Source organism: Lithobates pipiens, unplaced genomic scaffold (assembly GCF_037356315.1).
Source record: "Lithobates pipiens isolate NorthernLeopardFrog02 unplaced genomic scaffold, aLitPip1_a1.2 Scaffold_13, whole genome shotgun sequence".
In the NCBI taxonomy this organism is placed as follows: domain Eukaryota; kingdom Metazoa; phylum Chordata; class Amphibia; order Anura; family Ranidae; genus Lithobates; species Lithobates pipiens.
Window position 1 is genome coordinate 14,842,695 of NW_027507718.1, and position 27,672 is coordinate 14,870,366.

A 27,672-nucleotide genomic window follows, 5' to 3' on the forward strand; every position below is an offset into this window, starting at 1 on the left:
TCAGCAGCCAAACCGTCAAATTCAGACTGTGTAAAGCAGGATGGGAAATTGGACCCTGTGAGAGCAGATCTGGCTGAGGAGAGGGAGGATCCATGGCCTGCCTACTGCCAACTTCATCATCTCTGAGTACCACGGTCACCTGGGCCAAGCCGGGGCCACCAAAAGGACCGATTTTGTCTCCCTCTTGACTCTTCCCAGGAACCGCGACAGAAGCGGGCTCGGGGGGAAGGCATAGATCAGATTGTACTGATCCCAGGGAACTGTCAGAGCATCTGACCCCTGAGCAAGTGTATCTCTTGTCCTTGACACAAAATTGTCCAGTTTTCTGTTGAACCTGGATGCAAACAGATCTACGTCTGGAGTACCCCACCTGTGACATATGTTCCGAAACACGTCGGGGTGCACAGCCCATTCTCCTGGGCACAACTGCTGGCGGCTCAGAAACTCCGCCTGCCAATTTTCCACTCCTGGAATGAAGACTGCAGGAAGACACGGAACATGCTTTTCTGCCCAGACAAGTATGCGATTCACCTCTTTTTGCGCAACCAGACTCCTGGTACCACCCTGGTGATTGATATAGGCCACTGCTGTGGCATTGTCGGACTGAACCCGAACAGGGAGACCTCGTAGTCTGTAAGACCACTTTATGAGAGCCATATAAACTGCTCGGATCTCCAAGATATTTATGGGCAATAGCTTCTCGATCGCAGACCATTTCCCCTGTAAGCACGTCTCCTCCAACACTGCTCCCCAGCCTGTCAGGCTGGCATCTGTCATGATAATCTTCTATGGAAGAGGAAGAAAAGTTTTGCCCTTCAGCAAATTCTTGGTTTGTAACCACCAGACGAGACTCTTGCGTGTCCCTGGGGATAGACGCATAGGAAGATCCAAGGATTGGGGCTTCCTGTTCCAAGCCGCAAGGATGCATCTTTGCAGAGGCCTTGAGTGGAACTGGGTGAATGGGACGGCCTCAAAGGAGGCGACCATTTTCCCTAACAGTCTCATGCACAATCGAATGGGGGAAGATTTCCTGCCCAGAATTAGGCGCACCAGATCCCCAATGGCCAATGCTTTTGGCCTTGGAAGAAACACCTTGCCCTGAGCGGTGTCGATGATCATACCCAGGTATTCCAACCTGGTGGCAGGCTGTAGGGATGACTTTTCTAGGTTTATAATCCAACCTAGGCGTTCCAGGTGTTCTAGCGTTCTGGTAATGCTGTGGTTCAGGAATGCTACTGTTTTCTCTATGAGAAGCAAGTCGTCTAGATAAGCCATGACGGCTATACCCTGAGCTCTTAGGTTTGCCAAGAGAGGGTCCAGAATCTTTGTGAAGACTCGAGGGGCTGTAGCAAGCCCGAACGGCAAGGCCACAAATTGAAAATGGCGCTGCTCTACCGCGAACCTTAGAAATTTTTGGTGTGAGGGAAAAATTGTCACATGGAGATATGCATCCTTGATGTCTATTGATGCCATAAACTCTCCCCCTTGCAGGGAGGAGACCACAGTGCGGATTGACTGCATTCGGAAGGACCGGATGCGTAAAAACCGGTTCAGATCCTTCAGATCTAGGATAGGTCTGACACTTCCATTTGGCTTCATAACGGTGAAGAGATTCGAGTAAAACCCTGAACCCTGTTCTTTTGGGTCCACTTCTACTATCACCCCCTGGGATAGTAAGGGATCTAAGGCCAGAAATAGCGGTTTTTGCTTTACTAGATCCCTGGGGATCATTGACCTTAGAAAGTGAGAAGGTGGAATCTCCTGAAACTGTAGCCTGTAGCCCAGAGATACCGAAGAAATCACCCACTTGTCCCGGATCTCTTCCTGCCAGGCTCCTGCAAACTGCAGGAGCCTTCCCCCCACTCACCCGAGCGGGAGCAGGAGCGCCCCTTCACAAGGAAGCTTTTGGGCTCTGCTTGGCAAGCTTTCACCCCCAAGTCTTTTTCTGCCCCTGATCCCGGCCCTGAGCCTTTCCTGTAGAGGAGGGTTGAGAATGCCGTCGCCACTGCTTAGAGCTTGATGCTCCGGGAGAGAGAGCATGCTTAAATGAAGGACGTTTGCTCCTTTTGACTGGAAGGAGAGTAGATTTACCTCCTGAAATTTTTTGGACGAATTTGTCTAATTCTTCTCCAAACAAACGTTCCCCTTTAAACGGGAACCCAATCAAATGCTTCTTGCATGACAGCTCAGCTGCCCAATTCTTTAGCCATAGGGCCCTTCGCATGTGTACCAACATGAGAGACAAACGTGATGCTTGTTGGACAGAATCCAAAATCGCATCAATCATGAAACACAGAATATGAGGTATTTCTGCATAATTCTCTACTTCCTCACTGGGAAGGAGCCCAAGCATCTGCTTAACCTGTTCCTTGAGGAACTGACACAACCCCACGGCTGCGACTGTAGGTTGCACTACAGCGCTAGTCATGGAAAAGGAGGCTTTTAATAAGGTTTCCAGCTTCTTATCAGTTGGATCTTTAAATACCTGCGCATTATCCAAGGGACAAGTCAGGTTTTTTTCTTACCGGGGCTGACACATTAGGAGAGGCTGCAAAACCTGACAGGGGCACTGACTCATCCTGAGAGGCTGGCTCCAGTCTTGCAGGGGGGGGATGGTAACTTACAGGCACTTTTAGAACCCCTGGACCTAGGCGGTGATTTACCAGTGCTCTTGTTACCTCCCCCTGAGACCCTCTTACGGGGAGACATAGTCCTAAGCTACAAAGCAGAGGTACTAGTACAAAGTGCAATCACTGTTGTGCTTAAAGTCTCACAATAAATATATATGCTTAAACTGCACAACCTGATGCTGAGTAAAATGAAGGTGTCTAAGGTTTGCCTGGATCCAATCCCCTGGGATGCTTACTGCCCACAGCTCCTGTGTCTCCACTTACAGCCCCCTGATGCTCTGGGCTTTTTAAAACTGCCGCCTGGCGCCTGCGCAGTACAACGGCGTGCACACTGACGTGCATGGCTCACAACCACACTCCCCCCTCCTCCATTAGGCTGGGAGCGTGCTCGGCGCGCGTGCACGTGCGCGTGTGCACGATGACCGCGGAATCCAGGGTGGAAAGGAAAACTCCATCGGAGCTGCGTGGGAACCCCAGACTACGTGGGACCCCTGTATTACCTCTATTGTGGCAGGGACTGTAGTGGAGACGTGAGACAGCTGGAGAACCAGGCTTCACTGAGCGTGTGTACGGAAAGGCATGTGAGTATGCATCAGGCTGCTCTTACTCCCTCTAGTGGTGGAAACCAGGTAAGACATACAACTACTCAAAATGAAGAAATCCATCATATAATTATATATATAGGATTAACTTCCCTTACCTGTCCTCGCCGCAGGAATTGCTGAAACAGACAAATTCCAGCCTTCACCCATCACGGCAGGCAGTGTTAGCCAACCTTCAGGTTTATCTGGGGCTCTTTCTCGGAAGAGCCTCCTACCTGTAAAAGACTCTGCCAGAAACTTTTGTGCGCTCTGTGTAAACAGTACACCAAGTCTGGTTTTCCCAGAGCCCAGTCTTCCAATAGGAGAGGACTTACAGGCCAAACCTTGTTTCTTCGGCTGACGAGGCCCGGGTACCATATCATCCTGGGAGTCAAATATCGGCCGAGATATGGATCCGGTTTGTTGTAGCCCTTAGGCCCCCGCAGGGACCTGCACAGAGCTAAAGTTTTACGTGACCAACCACCATAGACACTGGCGAAAAACTGAGGTGCCTCCCATATGGGAGGGGTTATATAGGGGAGGAATTCTCCTTAATTGGGGTTAACCAGTGTCCAATCACCAGAGGTGCCTATATAACCTACTACTACTACTACTATGTAATGAAGCTCCTGTATCCCGTGATGTATGATCAAGAAAAGCAGTTGAGAGCGCTTTAGTGGTGTTTAGAAGTGTTTTGTTTTTTTTTTGCTGTTCCTAGATGCTGAAGCTTGAAAAACGCTAATAGCCTAAAGTAGTATGCATGGACACAGAGGATAACACTATTTAGCTTCTAGGAACAGAAAAAATGCTAATAGCTTCTAGGAGCTTAAAAAACGCTACTGTGCACGGAGCCTCAAGCTGGATTGTTGTTAAGCTGGTGGTTGGATGTTATACTATGAATACTGCTTTTCATCTATCCCTTTCATTTGCAGTAATTCATTTTTAGTTTCTTCTTAAACCTTAAAATATTTATCTGCAGCCTACACATAATTTGTAGTTTAAACATCAGAGCTTAAATATTCACAGGTTTTATCTTTATCTTTTTAGATTTTTTTTTTTGTTTACTGCATGTTATACAACAGTCTGCCTGGCTCATCCATTATTTTACTGACTATTGTACAATATTTCAAGTTAATATTTTAGAACTGTTATGATTTAGGGGAACTTACTATAAGTTGTAATATTGTTGTATAAATAGAGATTAACCACAATTTTTGTGTTGGAAAAAGGAGTGGATTTTCAAATGAAGACCCTCGTAGTAGATGGAGAGCCAACATTACTGCAGCTTTGGGATACAGCAGGTCAGGAAAGGTATGAAATCTGGCCTTTTGTCCTTCGTAATCATACTTGAATCATTATAATAGATGCGCAGCCCCCTAAGGAGCCATAAGTGTAAAGGGATCATTAGGGGGTTTAACTCGGATGGGGAAAAGGGTAATATGGGATGCCCACTTGACTTTAACAGAACTTTTCAAGGACAAACTTCACCTGTACAGACTATTTACCAGTGGCAGCACGTACATTAGGGGCGCACGGGTGCCGCCCCCCCATCCATGCGTCCCAACCCCTGATCTACATACAGGGCACGGATTCCAATGGGGGGGTGTTTTTTTAATCATGTGATTAGAGCCAAGGGGCGCTAATAGGCTTCAAAAAATGGTGGGCTTGAGGCGCCGCCACTGGCCACGCGGGAGGAGGGGGGTGTGATTGTTTGCCACCCCCCAAAAAAACACCAGCCATCACTGCTATTTACACCCCTCAGCTTCCTCCGGCACAACACTTGTTCTAAGCACTACAACTCCCAGGACCAGATGGCACACTGTAATTTTATCTGACAACAAGGCTCAGTCAGTTTAGTAGCAAATGCCCTTTGCAGGCAATGACTCCAGGCCCCTTTGGTAGTGTAGCAAAGTCTTAGTGCCCAGGTGTCCTTCTGTGGCTACTGATCCCAGAACCATCTCTTCAGGCACTGCCAGCCCACCTGGCTGCAGCTGCCCCTTTCTCCAGCCCTTTTTGGCTAAACTTCCACAGTCCTCTCAGACTGACTCTATATCCATCTCAGACTGCTCTCACCCAGTTCTCTCAGGCTGCCTCTCAGTCCTCCCCCACTGTGACATTCACCAGCCCACCTGACTACCTCCCTGGAGATTTGCTTGGCAGTGTCCTCCTCCTGCTGTCCTCACAGCTGCTCCCATGCCACTGGTCAGGACACCTCTGTGTGTCATGAAGAGGGTCCCTTCTGCACCCAAGCTCCCAGACCTGAGGTCACCCCCCCCCCCCGGACTAGGGGGCTACCCTCAAGGGTCTCTGACAGCCTCCTAACACTCCATCTCCATTTTCCACTCAAACTCCACTGTCCCAGCTGGGCTGACCCTGAGTCTGCCCCCTGCCTACCCATCTGTTGGGGATTGGTCAGGGCCCTCATGAAGACTACAGGCTGCTCTTCCAATCCCATTGTTCTAGAATCTTCTCCAAGTTGTTTAGAAGTAGGGAGAGATATCAGAGATTCTGCCCGTGAGTCACTCACCCTGACCCAGAAAAAAAAAACAGTCAAGCCACATTTTACCCACATTAACAACAAAAAATCTAGTACACTAGCTAGGGGGTGCTAAATAGATATACACAATGCCAAAACAGTATGACCTAATGTCATAAACTGAAATATCCACCCCGTTAGTATACCTTACCATAATCATAGATGTTAGCAAAGACCATGTCATATACAGTGCTGTGAAAAAGTATTTGCCCCCTTCCTGATTTTTTTTTTTTTGCATATTTCTCACACTTAAATGATTCAGCTCATCAAAAATGTTTTAGATTACACAAAGATAACCAGAGTAACTCCAAGATGCAGTTTTTTAATTATTATTTCATTTATTAAGGGAAAAATCTGTTCAAACCTGCCTGGCCCTATGTGAAAAAGTAATTGCCGCCTCCCATGCTGAATCATGAATGAACTGTGATTAACCACAATTTTTTGGAAAGCTGAGTTAAATTTCACTTGCTACACCCAGGTCTGATTACTGCCAGACCTGTTAAAGCAAGAAATCACATAAATAGAAGCTGTCTGACAAAGTGAAGCATGCTAACAGATTACAAAAAGCCACACATCATGCCACAATCTAAAAAAAAATCAAGAACAGATTATAAGTAATGTACATGAATCAGTCTAGGAAGGGTTTCAAAGCCATTTCTAAGGCTTTGGAAAGCAAGTGAACCACAGGGAGAGTCTTTATTCAAAAATAGAGATAACTTGGAACAGGAGTGAACCTTCCCACGAGTGGCCGGCCTACAAAAATTACTCCAAGAGCATGACGCCAACTCATCCAGGAGGTCATAAAAGAACCCAAAACAACATCTAAAGAACTGCAGGTCTCACTTGCCTCAGGTAAGATCAATGTTCATGATTCAACAAAAAGAAAGATACAGGGCAAAAATGGCATCTATGGGAGAGTTCCAGGGCCAAAGCCACTGCTGACCAAAAAGAACACAAAGGCTCATCTCAAATTTACCAAAAAAAATCTTGATTTATCCCCAAGACTTTTAGGCAAATATTCTGTGGACTGATGAGACAAAAATGTAACTTTTTTAATACAGCATTTCATAACAAGAACATCATACCGACAGTCAGAAATGGTGGTGGTAGCATGATGGTCTGGGGCTGCTTTGCAGCTTCAGGACCTGGACGACTTACCATAATTGATGGAACCATGATTTCTGAGCTCTACCAGAAAATCCCAAAGGAGAATGTCCACCCATCAGTTTGTGACCTCAAGCTCAAGTGCACGTGGATTATGCAGCAGGACAATGATCCGAAACACAACAGCAAGTCAAGCTCCAAATGGTTCAAACAAAGCAAAATTTAGGTTTTGGAGTGGACTAGTCAGTGCCCAGACTTAAATCCAATTGAGATGCTGTATCATGACCTTATACAGGCCGTTCATGCTGGAAAATCCTCCAATGTGGCTGAATTAAAACAATTCGGCAAAAAAGAGTGGGCCAAAATTGTTCCATAGCAATGTGAAAGACTCATTGCCAGTTATCGCATATGCTCGATTGCCGTTGTTGCTGCCAAGAGTGGCACAATCAGTTATTAGGTTTGGGGGGCAATTACTTTTTCACATAAAGCCAGGCAAGTTTGGACAGCTTTTTGCCTTAATAAATTAAACCATCATTTAAAAACTGCATGTTGTATTTACTTGAGTTATCTTTGTGTAATAATAAAATTAGTTTGATCTGAGTCATTTAAGTGTGACAGATATGCAAAAAAAAAAAAATCAGAAAAGGGCAAATACTTTTTCACAGCATTGTATATCATGAAATTATTTTACTTATAGCAGTCATCTAATGTGCATACCCAAAAGTTAGGAAATGTGTGGTAGTTCAGTAATGTGCAGGGGACGTTTTTGAAAATTAACATTTTCTTTCACTGATTAAAAAGAAATAATTAAGAAATGAATGAAGGGAAATATACAATTAACTGATGTGTTTATATTTTGTATTCTAGATTTAGAAGCATTGCAAAGTCTTATTTTAGAAGGGCCGACGGAGTCCTCCTTTTGTACGATGTGACTTGTGAGAAGAGCTTTTTGAATGTGAGGGAATGGATAGATATGATTGAGGTAATCTAAAGAATTCTACATTTATAGTAAGAGCTATGAAAAACAAAGTATTGCTTTTGTTATGTTTGTCATATACTGTATATGTAGAGTCTTCTCTGTACTGTATTTTCACAGTGCTAGTCTGTAAGTATTCTCACATTCAGGGCAGCCATCAGAATTTGTGGGGCCCCTTATACAGCTTTAGGCCTGGCCCCATACCCCCCCCCCCCAGCCTGACCACCAACATTCCCCAGGGTCCACTGGCCGTCCCACCAAATCTGCCCACTAGCCATCCCACCAAGTCCTTCAGTGCCTCAGCCCCCTCACACCTGTACGCACTCAGCCCCCCTCACACCTGTACGCACTCAGCCCCCTTCACACATGTACGCTGTCAGCCCCCTTCACACATGTACGCTCTCATCCCCCTTCACACATGTACGCTCTCAGCCCCCTTCACACATGTACGCTCTCAGCCCCCTCACACATGTATGCTCTCAGCCCCCTTCACACCTGTATGCCCTCAGCCCCCCTCACATCCGTATGCTCCCAGCACCAATCTCATGTGTATATATGACATGCACGTACACACACAGAAGCATATATACACACACAAGAAATGTACACATACAGAGCCATGTATACACACAGGCATGTACACAAACAGGCATATATACACACATAGTTTCATAGTTTCATAGTTAGTAAGGTTGAATAAAGACACCAGTCCATCCGGTTCAACCTGAGTGAATGTCTACAATTGTCCCTATCCCTGTACATTGCACACTCACGCCATTCCCTCCCCTCAAGGAACCCACAATCCAAGGTCCCCCCAAGGTCCCCATTCATATACTAGGGCCAATTTTGGACAGAAGCCAATTAACCTACCTGCATGTCTTTGGACACATGTACACACTCACAGGCATGTACACACACACAGGCATGTACACACACAGGCATGTACACACACACAGGCATATACACACACAAGACATTTATGCACTCACAGGCATGCACACAAACATGCATGTATACACACAGGCATGTATACACACACACAGGCATGTACACACACACACAGGCATGTACACACACAAGACATGTACGCACTCACAGGCATGTACCATGTACACACACAGGGACGTGTACACACACACAGAGACATGTACACACAGAGAAATATACACACACAAGCATGTACACAGTCACCCATCCAGCCCCCCCCCCCCCCCGCACAACAGCCCTTAGGTAGTCCTAGTCCCATGCAGAGGGACGCACGTGCAGGAAATGACCAGAGGTGGCAGCAAAGAGCCAGATGTCAACTCATGACAGAGCAGCAGCCTGCCGACTCACACACATACAGGAGCAGCGACTGAGTTCCTCTGCACCCGCCCCTGCCTTCTCATATTCCTGCCAGTCGGGCCCGTCCAGACGCTGGGGCCCCATACAAGAGTATGGGCTGTACCCCCTTATAGCGGCCCTGCCCACATATGTCAGTTTATTTATCTAATAAGGCTGAATTATTTTGTTGTTGAATATTGTTTTGTTTTTTTCATTGCCTTAAGATCATAGTTTCCCCTCACAGCCTTTGCAACACTGTTACATCTTTGCTTTTTAGTAATCCACAGTTTCAAGTCATGCCAGTTTCAGGTCTATATCCTTTGATTCACTAGTTCTTTATCATCCATTGAGGATCACAAGAACGTGGAAATCCTTAGATGGGTTTTTTATGCTCCAGGAGCTATGGACAGCAAACAGGAATAAAAATCTCCCACGTGACCCCACCCCTAATTGTCATTTTTTTTTGCTAGTATCCTAGGAGGTTGTATACCTATTTCCTCAGCTCTAATGAGAAAATGCCTAACTATATTTTTTGCTCACTTCTATTTTTTTCTTCAGTCAAAAAATAAATAAAAATGTGAACGTTTATGTGATGCATGTTAACAGAGAAACCACCAGACGGGTAGAAGATATACTTACCATTGGGACTTCACTAATAAGTAGTTCAATTTGCTATTTAGATCCCAGTTTGAGTCAACTGGTTTGGCCCTCCGTTCTGTGTTGGTGATGATTCTTCTGTTTAACCACATAAAAATGAATTTAGCTCCTTATAGAGAATCCTTCCATCACTGGGTAGGTCCCCACATTATGGAATAATTGAAGTAGACATCTAAAGCCTTTTTCTTTAATGGCTTATTACAAACTTCTGGCATAAGACCAATGCCTGTACCAAATGGGTAGAGCACCCTGGCTTTGAGGGACATGTTATCCTTGGACTGGTTCCTGACATTGTCAATTGCCAACCTCTTGGTCAGCCACAGAAGGATTATACCACAATGCAGAAGATCCACTCTAGGATCAGAGGAGCCCCATCCCTCTACCTCTTCTGCCTTAGCAGTGCATAGTCACAGATTTTCTGAACCTAACTTCCACTCCACTTTAAAAAAAGGCAGTGGGGCCAATGTTAAAACGCCACATCCTATATACATTGATAAAGATTCTTACGGTGCTTATGGATAACAAACAAATGTTTTTACAAAGTTAAATGTTAAATGTTTTTACAAAGTTCACTATCAAAATAAAAAAAAACATACATAGACATTTAAATAAAATGTATCTTGTCCATCTGCAAAACCCTGAATTCATATGGGACACCTCCTATGTTACCAGTCTTACATGTATCTTATCGTATCATATTCCATTCATCTGTGTATGATAGAAATATATACAGTATATGGGGTCCCCGTCCACCTCAACACATTTCATGGGCCATACCCGCTTCCTCATAGGACTTCAGGGAAAAGAAATACACTTTCAGTACAAACAATATTTATATTTTATTTATATGCCATTATTTAAACACCATAGATAATAAAATAGATGTTAAAAAGCCATTATGAAAAAGACATACACGATAAGAGATTTTTGACAGGACCATTAAAGTATGAGGCTGAACAAAAATATATATTTATTCAACCATGCATTAAGAGAACAGGAAGATGCACAATGTCATGTCAACTGCGCTGTCACAAGTAACATGATTTCATTCACTTTAAAATAAAAAATGAAAAGAAAGGAGGGGGATTAAACTAAAAGATTAGACTCCCACAAAATACCCCCTATCCTTAACTGGGAGAAATTTGAAGTCTTATGATGGTCATTCGCAAACAAAACAAATCTTCTATGTTAAACTACCACTACATCAAGGGTTATGGCAGCGTATCTAACCAGTATTTAAATGCTTCCGAGGTGCCCAGCCAGGTTTACCTATAGACCACAAAAACCATATAGGGGTTTAGATAAAGCAAACATCCTACCTCAAATACATTGCCATCATCAGTCGTCAAAGATCAGACCCAGTGATCCCTTACATCTCTAAAGATCCACACTTCAAATCAGCCACAAGACTAACATAACTATACAGTATATGTGACCAATAGCGATGGGCGAATGGTTGTTATGGATGTTTGGCGAACACCAAACATTATGCGTTGTTCGGGGGAAATTCCAAAGCCGCCAGAACACTGTTAAAGTCTATTGGACACTAACATGAAAAATCAAAAGTTTATTGTTTATTTATTGTTTATTGTTTCACTTTAACCATTAAAAAAAATCACTGCTCCTGAAAAAACGACTGTTTTAGAAAACAAAAAATGCATTGATACATGTCCCCTGGGGCGGGACCTGGGTCCCCAAACACTTTTTATGTGAATAACTTGCATATAAGCCTTTAAAATGTGCACTTATGATTTTTCATGCTCGTGTCCCATAGACTTTAACGGTGTTTGTGTGTTCTTCCGAATTTCTTGCCAGTTTGAATATTCTGGTGCGAACCAAACCAGGGGGTGTTCGGCTCATCCTTAGTGACCAACCCTCCCTGCCCATATTGTAACAATCAAATGACACCGCCATATATGCATTCACCTTCCCACCTAAACACACATCTTAACTTCCACAGACCACCACATCACACTACCTCTTCCACATAAATATACATACAATATCCGCACATGCATCCATCTTGATATGCACCCTCTCATCTTTATCCAGACAATAACACCAAGTGCCACTCCACATGCGCATACACCAACTTAGTATCCATAGACATGCATCTATATGCATGCACATTTATACTGTGACGGTATGCGAGGTGAGGTCATTGATAATCGGCATATTTCACCTCGCATTTGTTCTATTGTCAGAGACTGAGCCGAATCTGTCCCGGATATTTCGAGCCTCTGTGGCAGGCTTGGTTCCGGTCCGGGTCTTGTGGTCCAATTGAGTCCATGCTCAGGCGGACTTTAAATGACCAGTAAGAGAGCACAGCAGTGCTCTGGCCTGAGACTCAGAAGGGAATCTGAGAGAGAGGAGCCCTGTTTGTTTGGAATGAAAACAAAGGTTTGCTGTACCTCATATTTTGTGCATGATGGGGACCAACCCCACCCCGTATAGAGAGCAGTTTACTTTTTAGTTTAGCGCCAGACGGCAAGGATTTGTTTGTGTTTTGTTTATTTTTATGACTTTGCAAACCACCTGTAAATAAAGCTGGCAACCCGTCAGATTTTAAAGAAACTTCCTGTACGCTGACCTTCATTTCAAGAAAAGGTGATCCCCATGAGCTAATCTCCCCACAATACACATCCTTTCCCATATACACTTAACCACTGAATCCCATATTCTCATCCCCACAGTCCACCATCCATTCACCCAACATCAATGCCTACCTATCATCTAACTCTATGTCCATATGTACCACTATATACCACCTATCAAACAAAACTAAAACACGCATTTCAATACAAATTAGATTTTCGCTTTTCAATTCTTTATTTAGAGGTTCACATCAGAACACTGCTTAACAATAAGTTAGAAAATGTTTTTAAATATCAAGGGACATAGTTTAGCCACTTTAAAGTGGTAGACCTGCAAGGGCAAGGAAGCAAGCCCAATGAGAGCCACTTTTTACATTAATAAATAGGTTAAAGGTCAACGTAAGGGGTAGGAAGGAACCATGGTAAGAGGACATATATATTTGGACACAGGCACAATTTTAGTTTTTTTCAGGTATTTACCAAAACATATTCAAGCTCTAGTTATATAATGGGCTGAAAATGCACACTCTCAGGTTTAATTTGAGGGTATTTACATACAAATCGGAGGAAGGGTTTAGGAATTGCAGCTCTTAAGAATGGTCACCCCCCTTTTTCAAGGGACCAAAAGTAATTGAACAATTGAATCAAAAGCTGTTTCATGGCCAGGTGTGGGCTACTCCTTTGTTATTTCTTCATCAATTAAGCAGATGAAAGGTCTGGAGTTGATTCTAAGGTATTTGCATTTGGAATCTATTGCTGTCAACCTACATCATGCTGTCTGTGCAAGTGAAACAGGCCATTGTAAGGCTTCAAAATGAAACAAATCCATTAGAAAGATAGCAGCAACATTAGGAGTGTCCAAAGCAACAGCTTGGTACATTCTGAGGAAAGAAGACTGGTGTGCTCAACAACATAAAAAGGCCTGGATGTCCATGGAAAACAACAGTGGTTAATGATTGCAGGATCTATAAATGAAAAACCATTCACAACATCCAGACACATAAAGGACACTCTCCAGGAGGTGGACATATCATTGTCAAAGTCTACAATCAAGAGAAGACTTCACAAGAGCAAATACAGAGGGTTCACCACAAGGTGCAAACCATTCATATGCCTGAAGAATAGAAAAGCCAGATTAGACTTTGCCAAAAAATATCTAAAAAACCCAGACCAGCTTTGGAAAAAAAAATTTTTGACGGCTGAAACTAAGAATAATCTTTACCAGAATGACAGGAAGAAAAAAATTTGCAGAAGGCTTGGAACAACACATGATCCAAAGCATATAATGTTATCTGTAAAACATGGTGGAGGCAGTGTGCTTGCATTGGCATGCATGGCTTCCAGTAGCACTGGACCATTGGTGTTTATTGATGATGTGACAGAAGACAGAAGCAGCCTATTGAATTATGCAGTGTTTAGAGATATACGGTCAGCCCAGATTCATCCAAATGCAGCAAAGTTAATTGGACGGCGCTTCACAGTACTGACGGCCAATGATCCAAAACACACTGCAAAAGCAACCCAGGAGCTTTTGAAGGAAAAAAGTGGAATATTCTGCAATGGCCAAGTCAATCACCTGATCTCAACCCGATTGTGCTTGCATTTCACTTTCTGAAGGCAAAACTAAAGGCAGAAAGACCCACAAACAAAGAACAACTGAAGACAGCTGCAGTTAGAGCCTGGCAAAGCATCAAAAAGAGGAAACCCAGTCTTTGGTAATGTCCATGAGCAGACACTTTTATTAATATTGCAAGTATATTTTAAGTTCATCCTATTCTTTAGATGTGCCATGACATGTGGATTGTATATTAGTCACCCCCCCCCCCCCCCCCCCGTCCATGCAGAACTCAGACCATAGGTCCACAAGCTAGAGTTCTACGAATGAACTTTTGGCATAAAGGTGCGCACCAGCTTCTACAAGTCTGGGGACTGTTCACACAATCAAGTGGCTCTCTTTCTCAATATTCAGCCTAGAGAAACCAAAATCCTTCTGTTTCTGAAGCACCAAATGGATCTCTGGCCTCCGGTTCTATTCGACTGTCCTCCTACAGAGACTCAATTACCTCCGGCCACATGAAGCACTCTTTAGCACCAGCTGCCCAGATTTTTGAGTACTTGAAGCCTTGCATCAGATTGGACCTAGTTGTATTAAGAGAATATTACTCTCATGGTTCCCTTTAGAGGCACTGCTTTGCCTGCAGGTGCTCTCCATCCTGTAGTCCCTATTTCTGGATATAGAGATTTGTGCACTTAGGTGTTCGTTATCTCCTTGCATGCCAGGAGGAAACCATCGCTGGGGGGTTTGGTGTTCCCTTGTGTTGTCAGCAGACAACTCATGCTGCAACCCTGTTGAGGTAGTTTACTTGAAAAAAATTGCCTTTTCAACCCTATCCAGTCTATGTGGTTAAAATGTATAAGTTAGCCTCAGCCTTGCACCACTCCACTCACCATGTCCTCTGACATGTTTCGCCCCACTCACCAGGGCTTATTGATAGAGGCAATTTTTTCAAGTATGTTATACACTACTGGATGGTGATATATTTCATCCTCCTTGCTCCATGACTATGGATGCTCCATTGGCTTGGGACAGGTCAAAGGATTTATAGTCTCATGTCCCAGAGCAGGTAGCCAGGCCATGCAGTGGATTTTTTCCCTATCATCAGGTTCTTGTTACACCAGTGGGTGTCCTTGTGAACAAGTCTGCACCTCGTAATGTATCCCGGTGTTGATAGCCAATATGTACTGGCTATCTTCACATTCCTTTCATTTTTTTTTTGGGGGGGGGGGTACTTTTTCCAGCCTCTTTTCCCTTTTTTTCTTCAGTCTCTCTGACTTAAGGTGCTTCCTTTTGGTGTTGTCTCCACCTTCTTGAACATTCCCTTCACTTCCAGGTATTTATATGCTTCACCTGTTGGAGGTTGGTTTAGCTTATAGCTTCTGCTGATGTGGATTCAGTGTAGGTAGGTACTCCCTTTGGCAGTGATTCTTGTGTTAGTTGCAGGTTGATCCTTAGAGACTTTCTTTAAATCACGATCAGTTCCCCAGTATTGTAGAGAAATTCACCTCTTCTGTTTTAAGATTCGGGTGTTGGTTCTTTTGGTTGTTGCAGATAGCTCCTGGTTTTGTCTTAGATCCACTGGTGGCTCTTGCCCACCCCTGTCAAAATGACAAATGTTCGACATTTCTGCATCCCTCCATGAAAAATATAGAAGATACATATTTTTACTTACAATAAAATCCTAAAGTCCATTCAGGGACACAGGTCCCAACTCTTCAGAAACTGAAGCATGCTGGTTATAGACAGGGTTACAGGGGGGCTGGGCATCATTTTTTTTTCTGTTTGCCAGTGGCCGAACCTCCAATAAGCAGCAGCAAATATATAACCTAAATGTGTAAGATTTTACATTAAGTACAGAAGTCTTATATTTTCTTGTTAAAATATTTTAGAGAGGTGGATTTCCATGCTTTTGCTATAGTTTGTTTTGCTGCTGTGGTAATGAAGAGTAAGAGTTTGAACTGATGAAGCCAATGGTTTTGCTATTCAGGAGTGCTACTGTCGGGTCCGGTGGTAAGGTAGTATTGAACAAGGTGGAAAGGATCCTGAACACATCCGACCAAAAGGTGCGGGCTATGAGACATTCCCCCCAAATGTGGGAGTGTGTATGTGGACCTGGTGCTCCATTACACACAGAAATGGGTCTGGTATGTTTGATTTCATATAAAAAGTGTGTTTTGATTTGCAAAGAATCTTCTCTGCCGAATCTGTAAAGAGATCGAGTTCTAAGCGTGTTTTCTCAAAGATTTGTTTAGTTGACGGAGAAGGCGAGGTTCAAAAGACCTCCGAGGCCTAGTAGAAGGCTTTATGTAGACGGTTTTGAAGCTGTCGCTTCACCTTACGTTGGTGGGACGCTTGGCTGATACAGACCCCTCTGATGACCGGTTTATGGACTTCCCATAAAATCAGGGGGTGTATGTTTAAAGATGCATTGTTACTGAGTTATTCCTTGATAGAGATTTTTATTTCCTGACGGTGGGCAAAGAGGTTGTCTATGCAGGAGAATAGCTTGTGGGGATGGGAATAGTGGGTGCATTGTCGCCTTGTGGCGTTCTGTTTCCGCCAGGTGTCAAGAAGTGAGTGTAGGTTTAGGAGTTGTTGGTATGAAAGGCGATGAGTGGTAGGTAGGGCAGGACAAAGGCGAACTGCTCCCCCTTCTCTCCCCTCCCCTCTCCTGTGTGTGCTCTGTGGGCAGTCAAGTGAAAAGCTAACGAGCTTACACTTCCCGCTTACACTTCCCGCAGGAGGGGGGGGGGAGAAGGGGGAGCAGATCGGCTGTGACCTGTCTCATTCCACACGAGAGAGGATGGAGGGGGAGAGAAAACTATCAATGCCGGCTCTGTGCTGTTACATGAAATAGATGCTGTCAGCTCAGAGCTGTGTGATTAGCAATCCCGATGGCCCCCCGACAGTGACGGAATGCCAGGGTCTTGTTGCAAGTGCAACTGTTGTGACCCTGGTAATTCCACCACTGGTATCTCACAAAAGTCAGTACACCCCTCCCATTTTTGTAAATATTTTATTATACCTTTTCATGTGACAACATTAAAGAAATTACACTTTGCTAGAACGTAAAAGTAGTGAGTGTACAGCTTGTATAACAGTGTAAATTTGCTGTCCCCTCAAAATGACTCAACACACAGCCATTAATGTCTAAACCAGTGGCAACAAAAGTGAGTACACTGCTAAGTGAAAATGTCCAAATTGGGCCCAAGTGTCAATATTTTGTGTGGCCACCATTATTTTCCAGCACTGTCCTACCCTTCTTGGGCATGGAGTTCACCAGAGCTTCACAGGTTGCCACTGGAGTCCTCTTCCACTCCTCCATGACGACATCACGGAGCTGGTGGATGTTAGAGACCTTACGCTCCTCCACTTTCCGTTTTGAGGATGCCCCACAGATGCCCAATAGGGTTTAAGTCTGGAGACATGCTTGGCCAGTCCATCACCTTTACCCTCAGCTTTTTTAGCAAGGCAGTGGTCGTCTTGGAGGTGCGTTTGGGGTTGTTATCATGTTGCAGTACTGCCCTGCAGCCCAGTCTCTGAAGGGAGGGGATCATGTTCTGCTTTAGTATGTCACAGTACATGTTGGCATCTATTGTTCCCTCAAGGAACTGTAGCTCCCCTGTGCCGACAGCACTCATGTAGCCCCAGACGATGACACTCCCACCACCATGCTTGACAGTAGGCAAGACACACTTGTCTTTGTACTTCTCACCTGGTTGCCACCACACATGCTTGGCATCATCTGAACCAAATGAATTTATCTTGGTCTCATCAGATCACAGGACAAGGGTCCAGTTATTTATGTACTTAGTCTGCTTGTCTTCAGCAAACTGTACATTGTACATAATCTTGTACAATGTAATCTTGTACATAATCTTTAGAAGAGGCTTCCTTCTGGGATGACAGCCATGCAGACCAATTTGATGCAGCTTGCGGCGTATGGTCTGAGCACTGACAGGCTGAAACCCTTCCCCCCAATCCTTCAACCTCTGCAGCAATGCTGGCAGCACTCATACTTCTATTTTCCAAAGACAACCTGTGGCTATAAAGCTCAACTTTTTTGGTCAACCATGGCGTGGCCTGTGCTGAGTGGAACCTGTCCTGTTAAACCGCTGTATGGCCATGGCCACCATGCTGCAGCTCAGTTTCAGGGTCTCGGCAATCTTCTTATAGCCTAGGCCATCTTTATGTAGAGCAACAATTCTTTTTTTCAGATCCTCAGAGTTCTTTGCCATGAGGTACCATTTTGAACTTTCAGTGACCAGTATGAGAGAGTAAGAGCGATGACACCAAATTCAACACAGCTGCTCCCCATTCACACCCGAGACCTTGTAACACTAACGAGTCACATGACACCAGGGAGGGAAAATGGCTAATTGTTCCCAATTTGGACATTTTCACTTTTGTTGCTAGCAGTTTAGACATTAATGGCTGTGAGTTGAGTTATTTTGAGGGGACAGCAGATTTAGACTGTTATACAAGCTGTACACTAACTACTTTAAATTGTAGCAAAGTGTAATTTCTTCAGTGTTGTCACCTGAAAATATATAATCAAATATTTTCAAAAATGTGAGGGGTGTTCTCACTTTTAGGAGATACTGCGTATATATGTAGCACTGACCCCCGAAGGAGCGGCTGGTTTGATTGAGCTTACCGTTACCCTCTTGACCTCGTGTACGTCTAGGGGTTTCCCGAGGTAGACTGCAGAAACTGTCACTGGATCCACTTTTAGGATATTTATTTGACAACAAGTAGACAGAACAGTCTCTCAATGAAGGGTAGAGTGTTAGGTAGGAAGTTCAGGTACTCTTGGAACTGCAAAAGATAGGAAGTCTCTCACTATAGAAATTCAGAGAATTACCGCTCACAACTGGATTCTCACAGCTACCGGATAGACCTCACTAGGCCTAGCAGCCGAGTGTTTGAGTAAAGCAAAGCCTCTGCCATAGACTTGCATGTAGAACACTTTTGAATAAAGTCTCTGCCACAGACTTGATGTAGAACTTGGTTGTAACTGAAGGATGTAGATAAATTTAGAGAGCTATCATACGGTACCAGTATCTTGCAGCCGGTCCGGCGATACCGTATGAGTGTAGATTCACTTGGTGTCTTTCAACTGAGCCTCCAGGCTCTTTCTGAGAAGCCAGCCTTCAGTGTGGCCTTCTCCCGAAGAGTCCTCCCCTGGTTGCTTCTCCAGTTGCTGGGCCTCTCCACAGATGAGATGGCACCGGACCACCTTTGAATCCTACTTCCAGTTACTTTGCCTCGGGCTAGCCAGCCCCGAGACTCGGAATTGGATGGATCCACACCCCAGGCCATGAGGGCCATGCGAGCTGGTCAGAGGGACCAGGACCAAACAGACAGAAAGATCTTCTGGACCGGAACCCAGAAACTCGTGATGTCAGTACCTTAAGTTCCCTCTCCCAGAATGCACAGCAAGATGACACTCCCACTGGGCTAGTTCAAAGAAAGAATGGCACTCAATGCTCCTAGTTAAACTGCGTTCTCACACTTGCCAGTGGTGACAGCGACACATGTGGCCAAGCAGAACCCAGTGCAATCCAGCTAGACTGGTACTGATACCATAATTTGGTATAATTGACCCTTAAAACCCAACTGGGGCTTTAGGGATTTTAAATAGAAAAAAAACACATAGCACATGCTCATCAGAAGCCGGAGCTACATATATACATACATACATATATATATATATATATATATATATATATATATATATATATATATATATATATATATATTCCACTTTCATTCTGGACTTTATTTCAATGTGCTATCCATTTATAACAGACTATTCACATTTTATTGCTGATTATTGTTGCATCCACTTCACTTTTTTCAAACACAGCCAATGCTGAAATGTTCCTCTCCAGTTTAAGCATCTGTAAAGCCGACTCCTTTAACTTGCATATAAATGAACATGCTAAACTTCCTGTACTGCCTACCTCTGACAGCCACTTGCACTTGTAGTTGTATACTAAAAATGTCCTAGCGGGATAACGCCATAATCTTGGGGAATTTCTCTCACTAGCATGTCACTATTTCGTAAGCTATAGAAAGTTTCACAGTATCAGGCATAGATTACGTATCTTATGGGATATTTGTAGTGTATCAAATTAGTTTAAGTCTTTGTTATATATATTTGCAGATGAGGGCTCATTCACACCAGCATGCAGTTCTGCATACTCGTGTTCCATGCGCGTTTCCCGCACCATGTGGGTGTAAATACAATCCTAATGATACCCCAAATGCAGGGCATTTGCCTGCACCGAATTACATGGTACTGCAGTACTGTGCAATCCAGTGCAGTGCATTTTTTGAAAAGTAGTGCATGCATTACTTTTGGCGTGATCCAGTACAATTTGGTGTGAGTGCAGGTGTGAACCGCCTCTGAAACAAATATCTGTAACAAAATCCCCCAACATATTTGAAGATAATATGAATTTTATAAAGTGTCTAGTGCACATCATACAACACAATATTTTTTATAAACATTCAGATTTTAGAAAGTTTGCCATGAAAGTGTGATATATTTACGGTATTTGCTGCCATGATGAACTTGTTAATTATGCTTATTTTGCAGGATGCAACAAACGACAGCATACCTATTATAATGGTTGGAAATAAAGCCGATCTCCGACAGACGCTGTCAGAACAAGGACATAAATGTGTACCAACCAGTTATGGAGAAAAATTATCCATGGTAAGCATCTTAGTTAAACATATAGGAGAAAAACTGAATTTAAGAATCTACCTATTATACTGTTATAACAGCAGTGATAAAATAAAGTGTCAATAGTGCTATATGATACTAAAATGTGCAATAATATAGATGATATAGTGCTTTATTCTTGTTGTAAAATTTTTTATTAAAACCCTTTAAGATCTCACAAATCAAACTAATATGATAAAATTTATAAAACCAGGTTCATTAAAGTAAATCCTGAATAAATAAAAAAAAAGTGACAAAAGGTGAAAGATAAAGTGCTATAGTGCATACAAACTGTGATGTCCTGACCATATATCACATGCATCAGTACAACATAAATATTATAAAAGTCCTTATCAAACATAAATATCATAGGTGTGATATATCAATAATGTCTATTGCATTAGGGTGTGCACCCCAAAGCTCAAACACATATGTATATGCATCTATTACCAGTGTCAGTAGAGCAATGGACGGTGTCAATCATTTTAATTTTTATTATTTTATTTTGTATTATTTTTGACAATTTTGTTTTTATTTTATTTATTTTTTATATATTTTTTAGGAGAACCATTAGGGGGCTTTGTTGAAATATTAGGGATCTAAACAGGGGGAATTTTCCCCACATGGGGTGATTAGGGTGTGCCCAGGCACACCTGGCACACCCTGTGCGCACGCCTATGATAAATAAGTAAATACATTGATTGAAGTGATCAAACGTGTTGCAGTGTCCACACTCTGGTTCTCCCCACCCTTAGCTAATAGCCGCTCACCTCTGAGCATGTGACCTCACATTAAAGCTCGGTCAAAACACGGATATGAATCGCCTCTGTATTCTATGATAACTGCAGGATAACAAGCTGCTCCATAATGCTGTCTTCTCATATATAAACAGTAGGAAAGAAGGCTCGATAGTGTGATATCGTTTTATAACACACGTTTATTATACAAAAGGACCTAATTCAGGGTACTCACATGGGCCTGGTGCCTCAGTGCACCACTCTATGCAAAGCTTAAAAAACTGGGAACTTGTTGAGGTCATAGGTTCCTCCACTGTGAGACAGACCAGCTGCCTCCTACGCTGTCCTGTCCCCTCCCCAACGCGTGTCGATACAGGGAAATTACATATCTTCCTCAGGGGGATAATCACTGCTGTTATAACAGTATAACAGGTAGATAGCACGGCACAAATGTCTTTTTTTTAATGCTTTCACACGGCTATATCGGACATGATTATTGCCAGCAGCTGTCCATATAATTTTTACTCTCAGTAGGTAGCTCACAATACTTTTATATTTTGAATGATATGATAATACCTGTCCTAAGAAAAGAGTACTTAATTTAGGTAGCAGCAGGTTGCCCCTTGTTCCTTATTTTATGGCATTTCTCTTTATTTAATCTCCAAGGTTAACATTTGCAGGGGAAAACTTCACGGGCGCTAAATGGTCTGAATGGTATTGAACCATGGCTCCCCAATCTATTTATATATATGTAGTCAGTGCCCCCTAAAATGGCCATAATTCTAATGTATTCCCTTAGCAATGCAATAAATGATGACAGCATCTTCAGAAGTTCAGTATCTTCCTCAGGGGGATGACCACTGTTGTTATAGCAGTATAACAGGTAGATAGCACGGCACAAATTTCTTTTTTTTATGCTTTCACACGGCTATATCGGACATGATTATTGACAGCAGCTGTCCATATAATTTTTACTCTCAGTAGGTAGCTCACAATATTTTTATATTTTGAATGATATGATAATACCTGCCCTAAGTATATGAAAAGAGTACTTAATTTAGGTAGCAGCAGGTTGCCCCTTGTTCCTTATTTTATGGCATTTCTCTTTATTGTAATCTTCAAGGTTTCATTTAGCACATATTTGATTCACTGATTATTTGATTGTTTAATTTTTCATAAATTTTTTTATTATTAATTTTAGTGGCGCGGGGTTTAATAGTTGTTGTGTTGTCAGCCACTCCTTTTCACAATCTTCAAGGTTCCCCAATCCCCAATGGCTCCCCAATCTATTTATATATCTGTCGTCAGTGCCCACTAAAACGGCCATAATCCTAATGTATTCCCTTAGTGATGCAATAAATGATGACAGCATCTTCAGAAGTTCAGTGAAATATAGCAGTCTTCATTACAATTTGTAATTTACAAAGGTATTCTTTTTATTTATTAGTCCATATTGATTTTTAAGTTTGTTTCACTGGCAGCTATGATCACCATGTTATAAATGGCTACTACATGTCAGCCACGTGGGTAATATTTTGATTTAATTTACACCAGGTTTTCAGTTATGAACAGTATTCTCTTATCCCTAGTATATATAAGAAATTAGGCAGAGTGGGGCACACAATTAAAATCTGGCCTTGGACAATGTGTAAAGTATAACACTAAAGGGGAATTATAAGTACTAATTCAGCAGGGGATCTCTCACACTGAGCAGGCAGATGACAAACTGTTCTCTATGGGGCTGTCGGATAGAAACAGACTACCTTCCCATTTCCAGGAGGAATGATCCCCATCCCTGTTTTTAGGGGACAAGATCAGATCGGGTGTCAGCAGACGCACATCCGCTGACATTCACCGCTCCATAGAGAAGAATGGATGGTCCAATCTGGTGTGCCTGCCAGTTTTTCAGTTTATTCACATCGGTCTGTCAGTGTGAAAGGGGCCTAAATCTACTAGTCACTGTGTTGACTCTAACAAAGGATTAAGGTAGATGTAGACCCGATTCATGAAATTTGAGCTGGGCACATATATCTGCAGTGTTTTCTTATCTCTCTTCAAAGCACTGTGTAGCTGTCTCCTGCTTCATTCTTCTGCTATCAGCCTCAGAACGTCTGACAAGTTCTCTGTCACATATGATAAAAGCAGCCTGAGTTTTGTGTTGGGGAGGATGCTATAAATAGATTAGCAGAGCCCTGAACTATTCAAGTAACAGCTCTGAAGGGCATGTGTGCCTTTCTTCCAATCAGCTGTCTTGGCTGTATGCCCAGGCTTCAATGCAGTGCTAACCAGGAAGAGAAAATCTCAACAAGATCTGAACTTTCTAAACAGTATATAAAGCTGAAGACAGCAGATATGCATGTCAAACTTATGTAGGAGGATTTGTTTCATCCCTGTGTATCATCTGAGGCTGTTCACTTCACTGGGTACGTGAGGGTACATCCACTCTAAGCTGATTTATTTGATTTATTTTTATTTTTTTACACAGACCTATGGTGCTTTATTCTGTGAAACTAGTGCTAAAGAGGGCTCAAACATCGTAGAGGCTGTTCTTCATCTTGCACGGTAGGTACTTATAAAAAATGCTTATAGCTGTTCCACTAGTAGGCAATTCAAAATTTCCATCTGAAGAGAGACAAATTGGGCATACAAATCGGTAAATCTACAGAAGGAGGGACACAAGTGTGTTCATTTATGCTATGCTAATAGCATCCCACAAGCTCTTCAGCATCGGGCTGGTGTTTGTGAAAAAATGGTCCACGCTTTATGATGCTACAGACTAGTACTAAAAGGCATTGGAGTGCTATGGATCTCCTGTACCTCAAGAGAAGACGTAGCAATATTGAAGTGGGGTTTTGTTTGCAAATTGCCTGCCTGAGTTTTTCAAACCGTGTCCTAGTGTAATGTTAATGATTTTTACCAGATTCCTAGTAAAAGGCTATTGTTGTGTCAAAAATGAGTTGTTTTAAACTATTTGTTACAACAGTGGTCCTAAATTGAACACGGCTCACCTGTGTTTGTCAGTCCCAGCTTCTGAGGAAGGAGATGGACAACTTACCTGTCCTAAACATTGGCAAGTAAGGTGCTCATAACCAAAACATTCTGGGCTCATTGAGAGGTGGAAAAGTGTTTAGGAGGAGGATGCTTTACAGGGGAAAAACAATTTTCCTAATGATAGATCAAAGCAATGGTTCCTGCTTCTCTCAGTGAGTCCTGTTAGGGGAGGAGGAGAGAGAAGAGCTTCTGCAGATAGGCACAGCGCTGGATCGAGATAGGATTCAGGTAAGTGTTTGGAGGGAGGGAGGGAGCAAATGGTGGGGCATTTTTTACCTTAACACCCCTTAGCACCGACCCTACGCACATATGCGGCCCCAGTACTGTTTTTTAGAGCGGTCCGTTGGCCCTTTAGGGATAACAACTGATGCGGCTAAAAGACGCTTGGCTGTTATTCCAAAGGAGCAGGAGGGGATGCCACCCCCCGCCTTCCGCCGCTCTTCCCGGGCCTCCCGTCTCACCGGCAGACACGACCCGGCACTTCCGCCGGCTAGAGTGATTTCCAGTCTCCTATGTAAAAACATAAGACCCCTGATCCCTTTTAGACCCCTGCTTAAAGAATACCTGTCACCACCTAATACTGTCACAAGGAATGTTTACATTCCTTGTGACAGCAATAAAAGTGATCAGAATTGTATTATTTTTTGTGAAATGTAAAATAAATAAATACATAAAAAATAAGGAAAAACATTTTTTTTTTAAAGCTGCTTGCAGGACTTTTTTTGGCATCCTACCAGCGCAGCTCCCCAGTGTGAAAGCACTCTACATACATACCCTAACTTTTTGTCAGTGTCCTAGGAGGATGGATGTCTTTTCTTCAGCTTTTCCAACCACAGACCATCTGTGATGGGACCACAGTCTCCTGGTTGTTTTCCTTGATCTGGGAAAGGAGGGGGGGGGGGGGGGTCTGGAGCTTTCCCAGACCTATGGATTGAGACCAGCTAAAGGCAGGATTGTTCTTCATCAGGCACCTCTTGCATACAAGAAAGGATGTATTCTCTGGTGTACCAGTGAAGAGCTTTATCTGCAGCTCTGTCTTCTTGTTCCCATCTTGCCACTCTGGGGCTAGTGTCTGCCTCCCCTTTTCTGCCTACCATTGTGGGAGTGCTCTCCCTGCATCCTTCCTTTTCAGTTATGCTGACTTTCTATGCTCGAATTTCTGAGTTTTCTGGCAGACCTATTAGTCACTTCACACCCTCTGTAGGCTGTTATGTTTTTGCTGTTCCAGGCTTTTTCCTGATAAGTTTCACTTAGTGAGGTTAGTTGTTCAAACACCCAATATAGAAGCAGATCCCTTTTCCCTTAATCTATCAGGTAGCAGGCTTAGGTGTCAAAGTTGGGCATCGCTACTTCAGATGGCTCTTGGGCTGTAGGCCGTCTCTAGTTTTGTTCCATTGGGTCTGCTACCAACCCCTCAGTTAGACTTCTTTAGACGTCCTACAGTACCTTAGTTCCTGTGTCCCTCAAGAAAATAGTTATTCGAAGCTCCCTTCACTCTGTGTTTATGTACATGCTCTTGGAACTGCTTGCTTTAGACTGAGGCATTAAGGGTAAAGGGGTTATCCTGGGATGGACTACAATTTTTTTTTTTTTTCGTTTGTCAGTTTCCAATTCCTCTGTAGGCAGAATTATAGCCAAACAGTATTTTAATTCCTGTGTCCCTCAATGAACTTCAAGACAATGACTTTACTGTGAAAAATGTATTTTAACTTGCACTTGCTGTGCCTTGTGTTCAATTTAAAAAGGGAAATAATTTCAAGGTTTACATTTTAATAAAGGGACAAAAAATTGGATATTTTGTGAGTATATGTTTTCTAGGTTTACCTATGCCACTGAAACTTTTTCTATGAACTTTTGTTGCTCAGGGAAGTGAGGAAAAGATGTGACAATGAAGATGACAGAGGATCTGTAACTAATCTTTCCGGGGCCATCACCAAAAAACCAACACAAATGAAAAACTGCTGTAGTGTCTAAAAAGCAGGCACACAAACCATCCAGGATTTTTTTTTTAAGAAGTTGTATTTCCAGTTAATATGAAGGAATTGTATATAGGTGTTATCTTTGTGGCATATATGTATTTTCTTTAAATTACACTGGGGTTCATGAATAAAACCAAGAGGAAAGAAAAGAGTTGGGTTTGCTATGTCAAGCATTTAGATTTGAATGTGCTCTGTTAATTAATACCCTGTTTGGTTACTCAGGGCAAAATGGATACTCATCTTTCCTGTCAGTGTTATTCATCCACTCTGTTGTTAGCTCTTGCTTTGTGGATTGTTATTTATCATAAAACACATATGTAAATTGAAAAAAATTAAGCATTTGTATATCAGTCAGAACTACAATAAACCTGCTTTGTTTCTGTTTTGGTACAATCTGAATGCCATCCCCAACTGTGAAAATGAATAGCTTTATAAGAGAGCAGACACCTGAATGGTCCACTTTCCATGTGCCAATAGCCAGGCCTGCGGACTGGTTACACAGGTAACAATTAGTCCAATTTACACTTTAGTGTTTTTCTCCTATTAAAGTGCTCTCTTCCCCTTGCTCAATCCAGAAACAAAACCTTGTAATACCCATACCCAAAAACACATGGAAAACACAAGTAAAACATCTGTACAATGCCTAAAAATGCTGAAAAATCGCCAGGAATGCACTCTGCTCAGGTGTGAAATCAGGCTTATTGCACTGTGGAATGTGAACAGAGGGAATGTCTATTATCCCATATTAATGTAAAGAGGCAGATAGCGCTTTGGGGAAAGGGCTTTCTAAGACTGAATGGTAAAGTTAAAGCTTGTGCTGGTTGCTCCTGGTAAAGCTATCTGTTTACATGGTTGGGATTTACCACAAGTTTGTTTTCAACTGTTTGTAAATATCTCTGTATCTTTGTCTCAGTTATGCAACTGCTCTTATACATAATTTATTAAAAATGTTTATGCATCACCTATTTGCCTAATGCATTTTTAATTATGCCCAGATATCCTCATACAGGTACCAGTAATGTGTGTAGTAATTATAAAGTATATTTTTTTTTAAAGAAGAAATCACTTGTTTAAAACGGTGTCTTATACTTTTTTGCACTATGCAATTTTCCAAAAATGTGCCACTTATTCAGAATTTGCAGGAGATAGTTGCATAGTGGTGAGTGATAATGTTTGTGCAGTTAAAGACTAAGTTCACCTTTTAAAAAAAAAA

At 42.7% G+C, this 27,672-nt stretch overlaps 1 protein-coding gene across 1 annotated transcript in view; it reads left to right on the forward strand.

The window, feature by feature from the left end:
* The window catches only part of RASEF (RAS and EF-hand domain containing), a 139,694-nt gene extending 112,272 nt beyond the window's left edge, over positions 1-27,422 (forward strand). The window contains exons 13-17 of the mRNA XM_077474875.1: positions 4,441-4,522; positions 7,719-7,833; positions 20,564-20,683; positions 23,915-23,991; positions 26,346-27,422. Coding sequence (XP_077331001.1) covers positions 4,441-4,522; positions 7,719-7,833; positions 20,564-20,683; positions 23,915-23,991; positions 26,346-26,454 — 503 coding nt within the window. The 3' untranslated portion in view covers positions 26,455-27,422. The remainder of the gene's footprint in view (positions 1-4,440; positions 4,523-7,718; positions 7,834-20,563; positions 20,684-23,914; positions 23,992-26,345) is intronic.
* Positions 27,423-27,672: the final 250 nt, after the last annotated feature.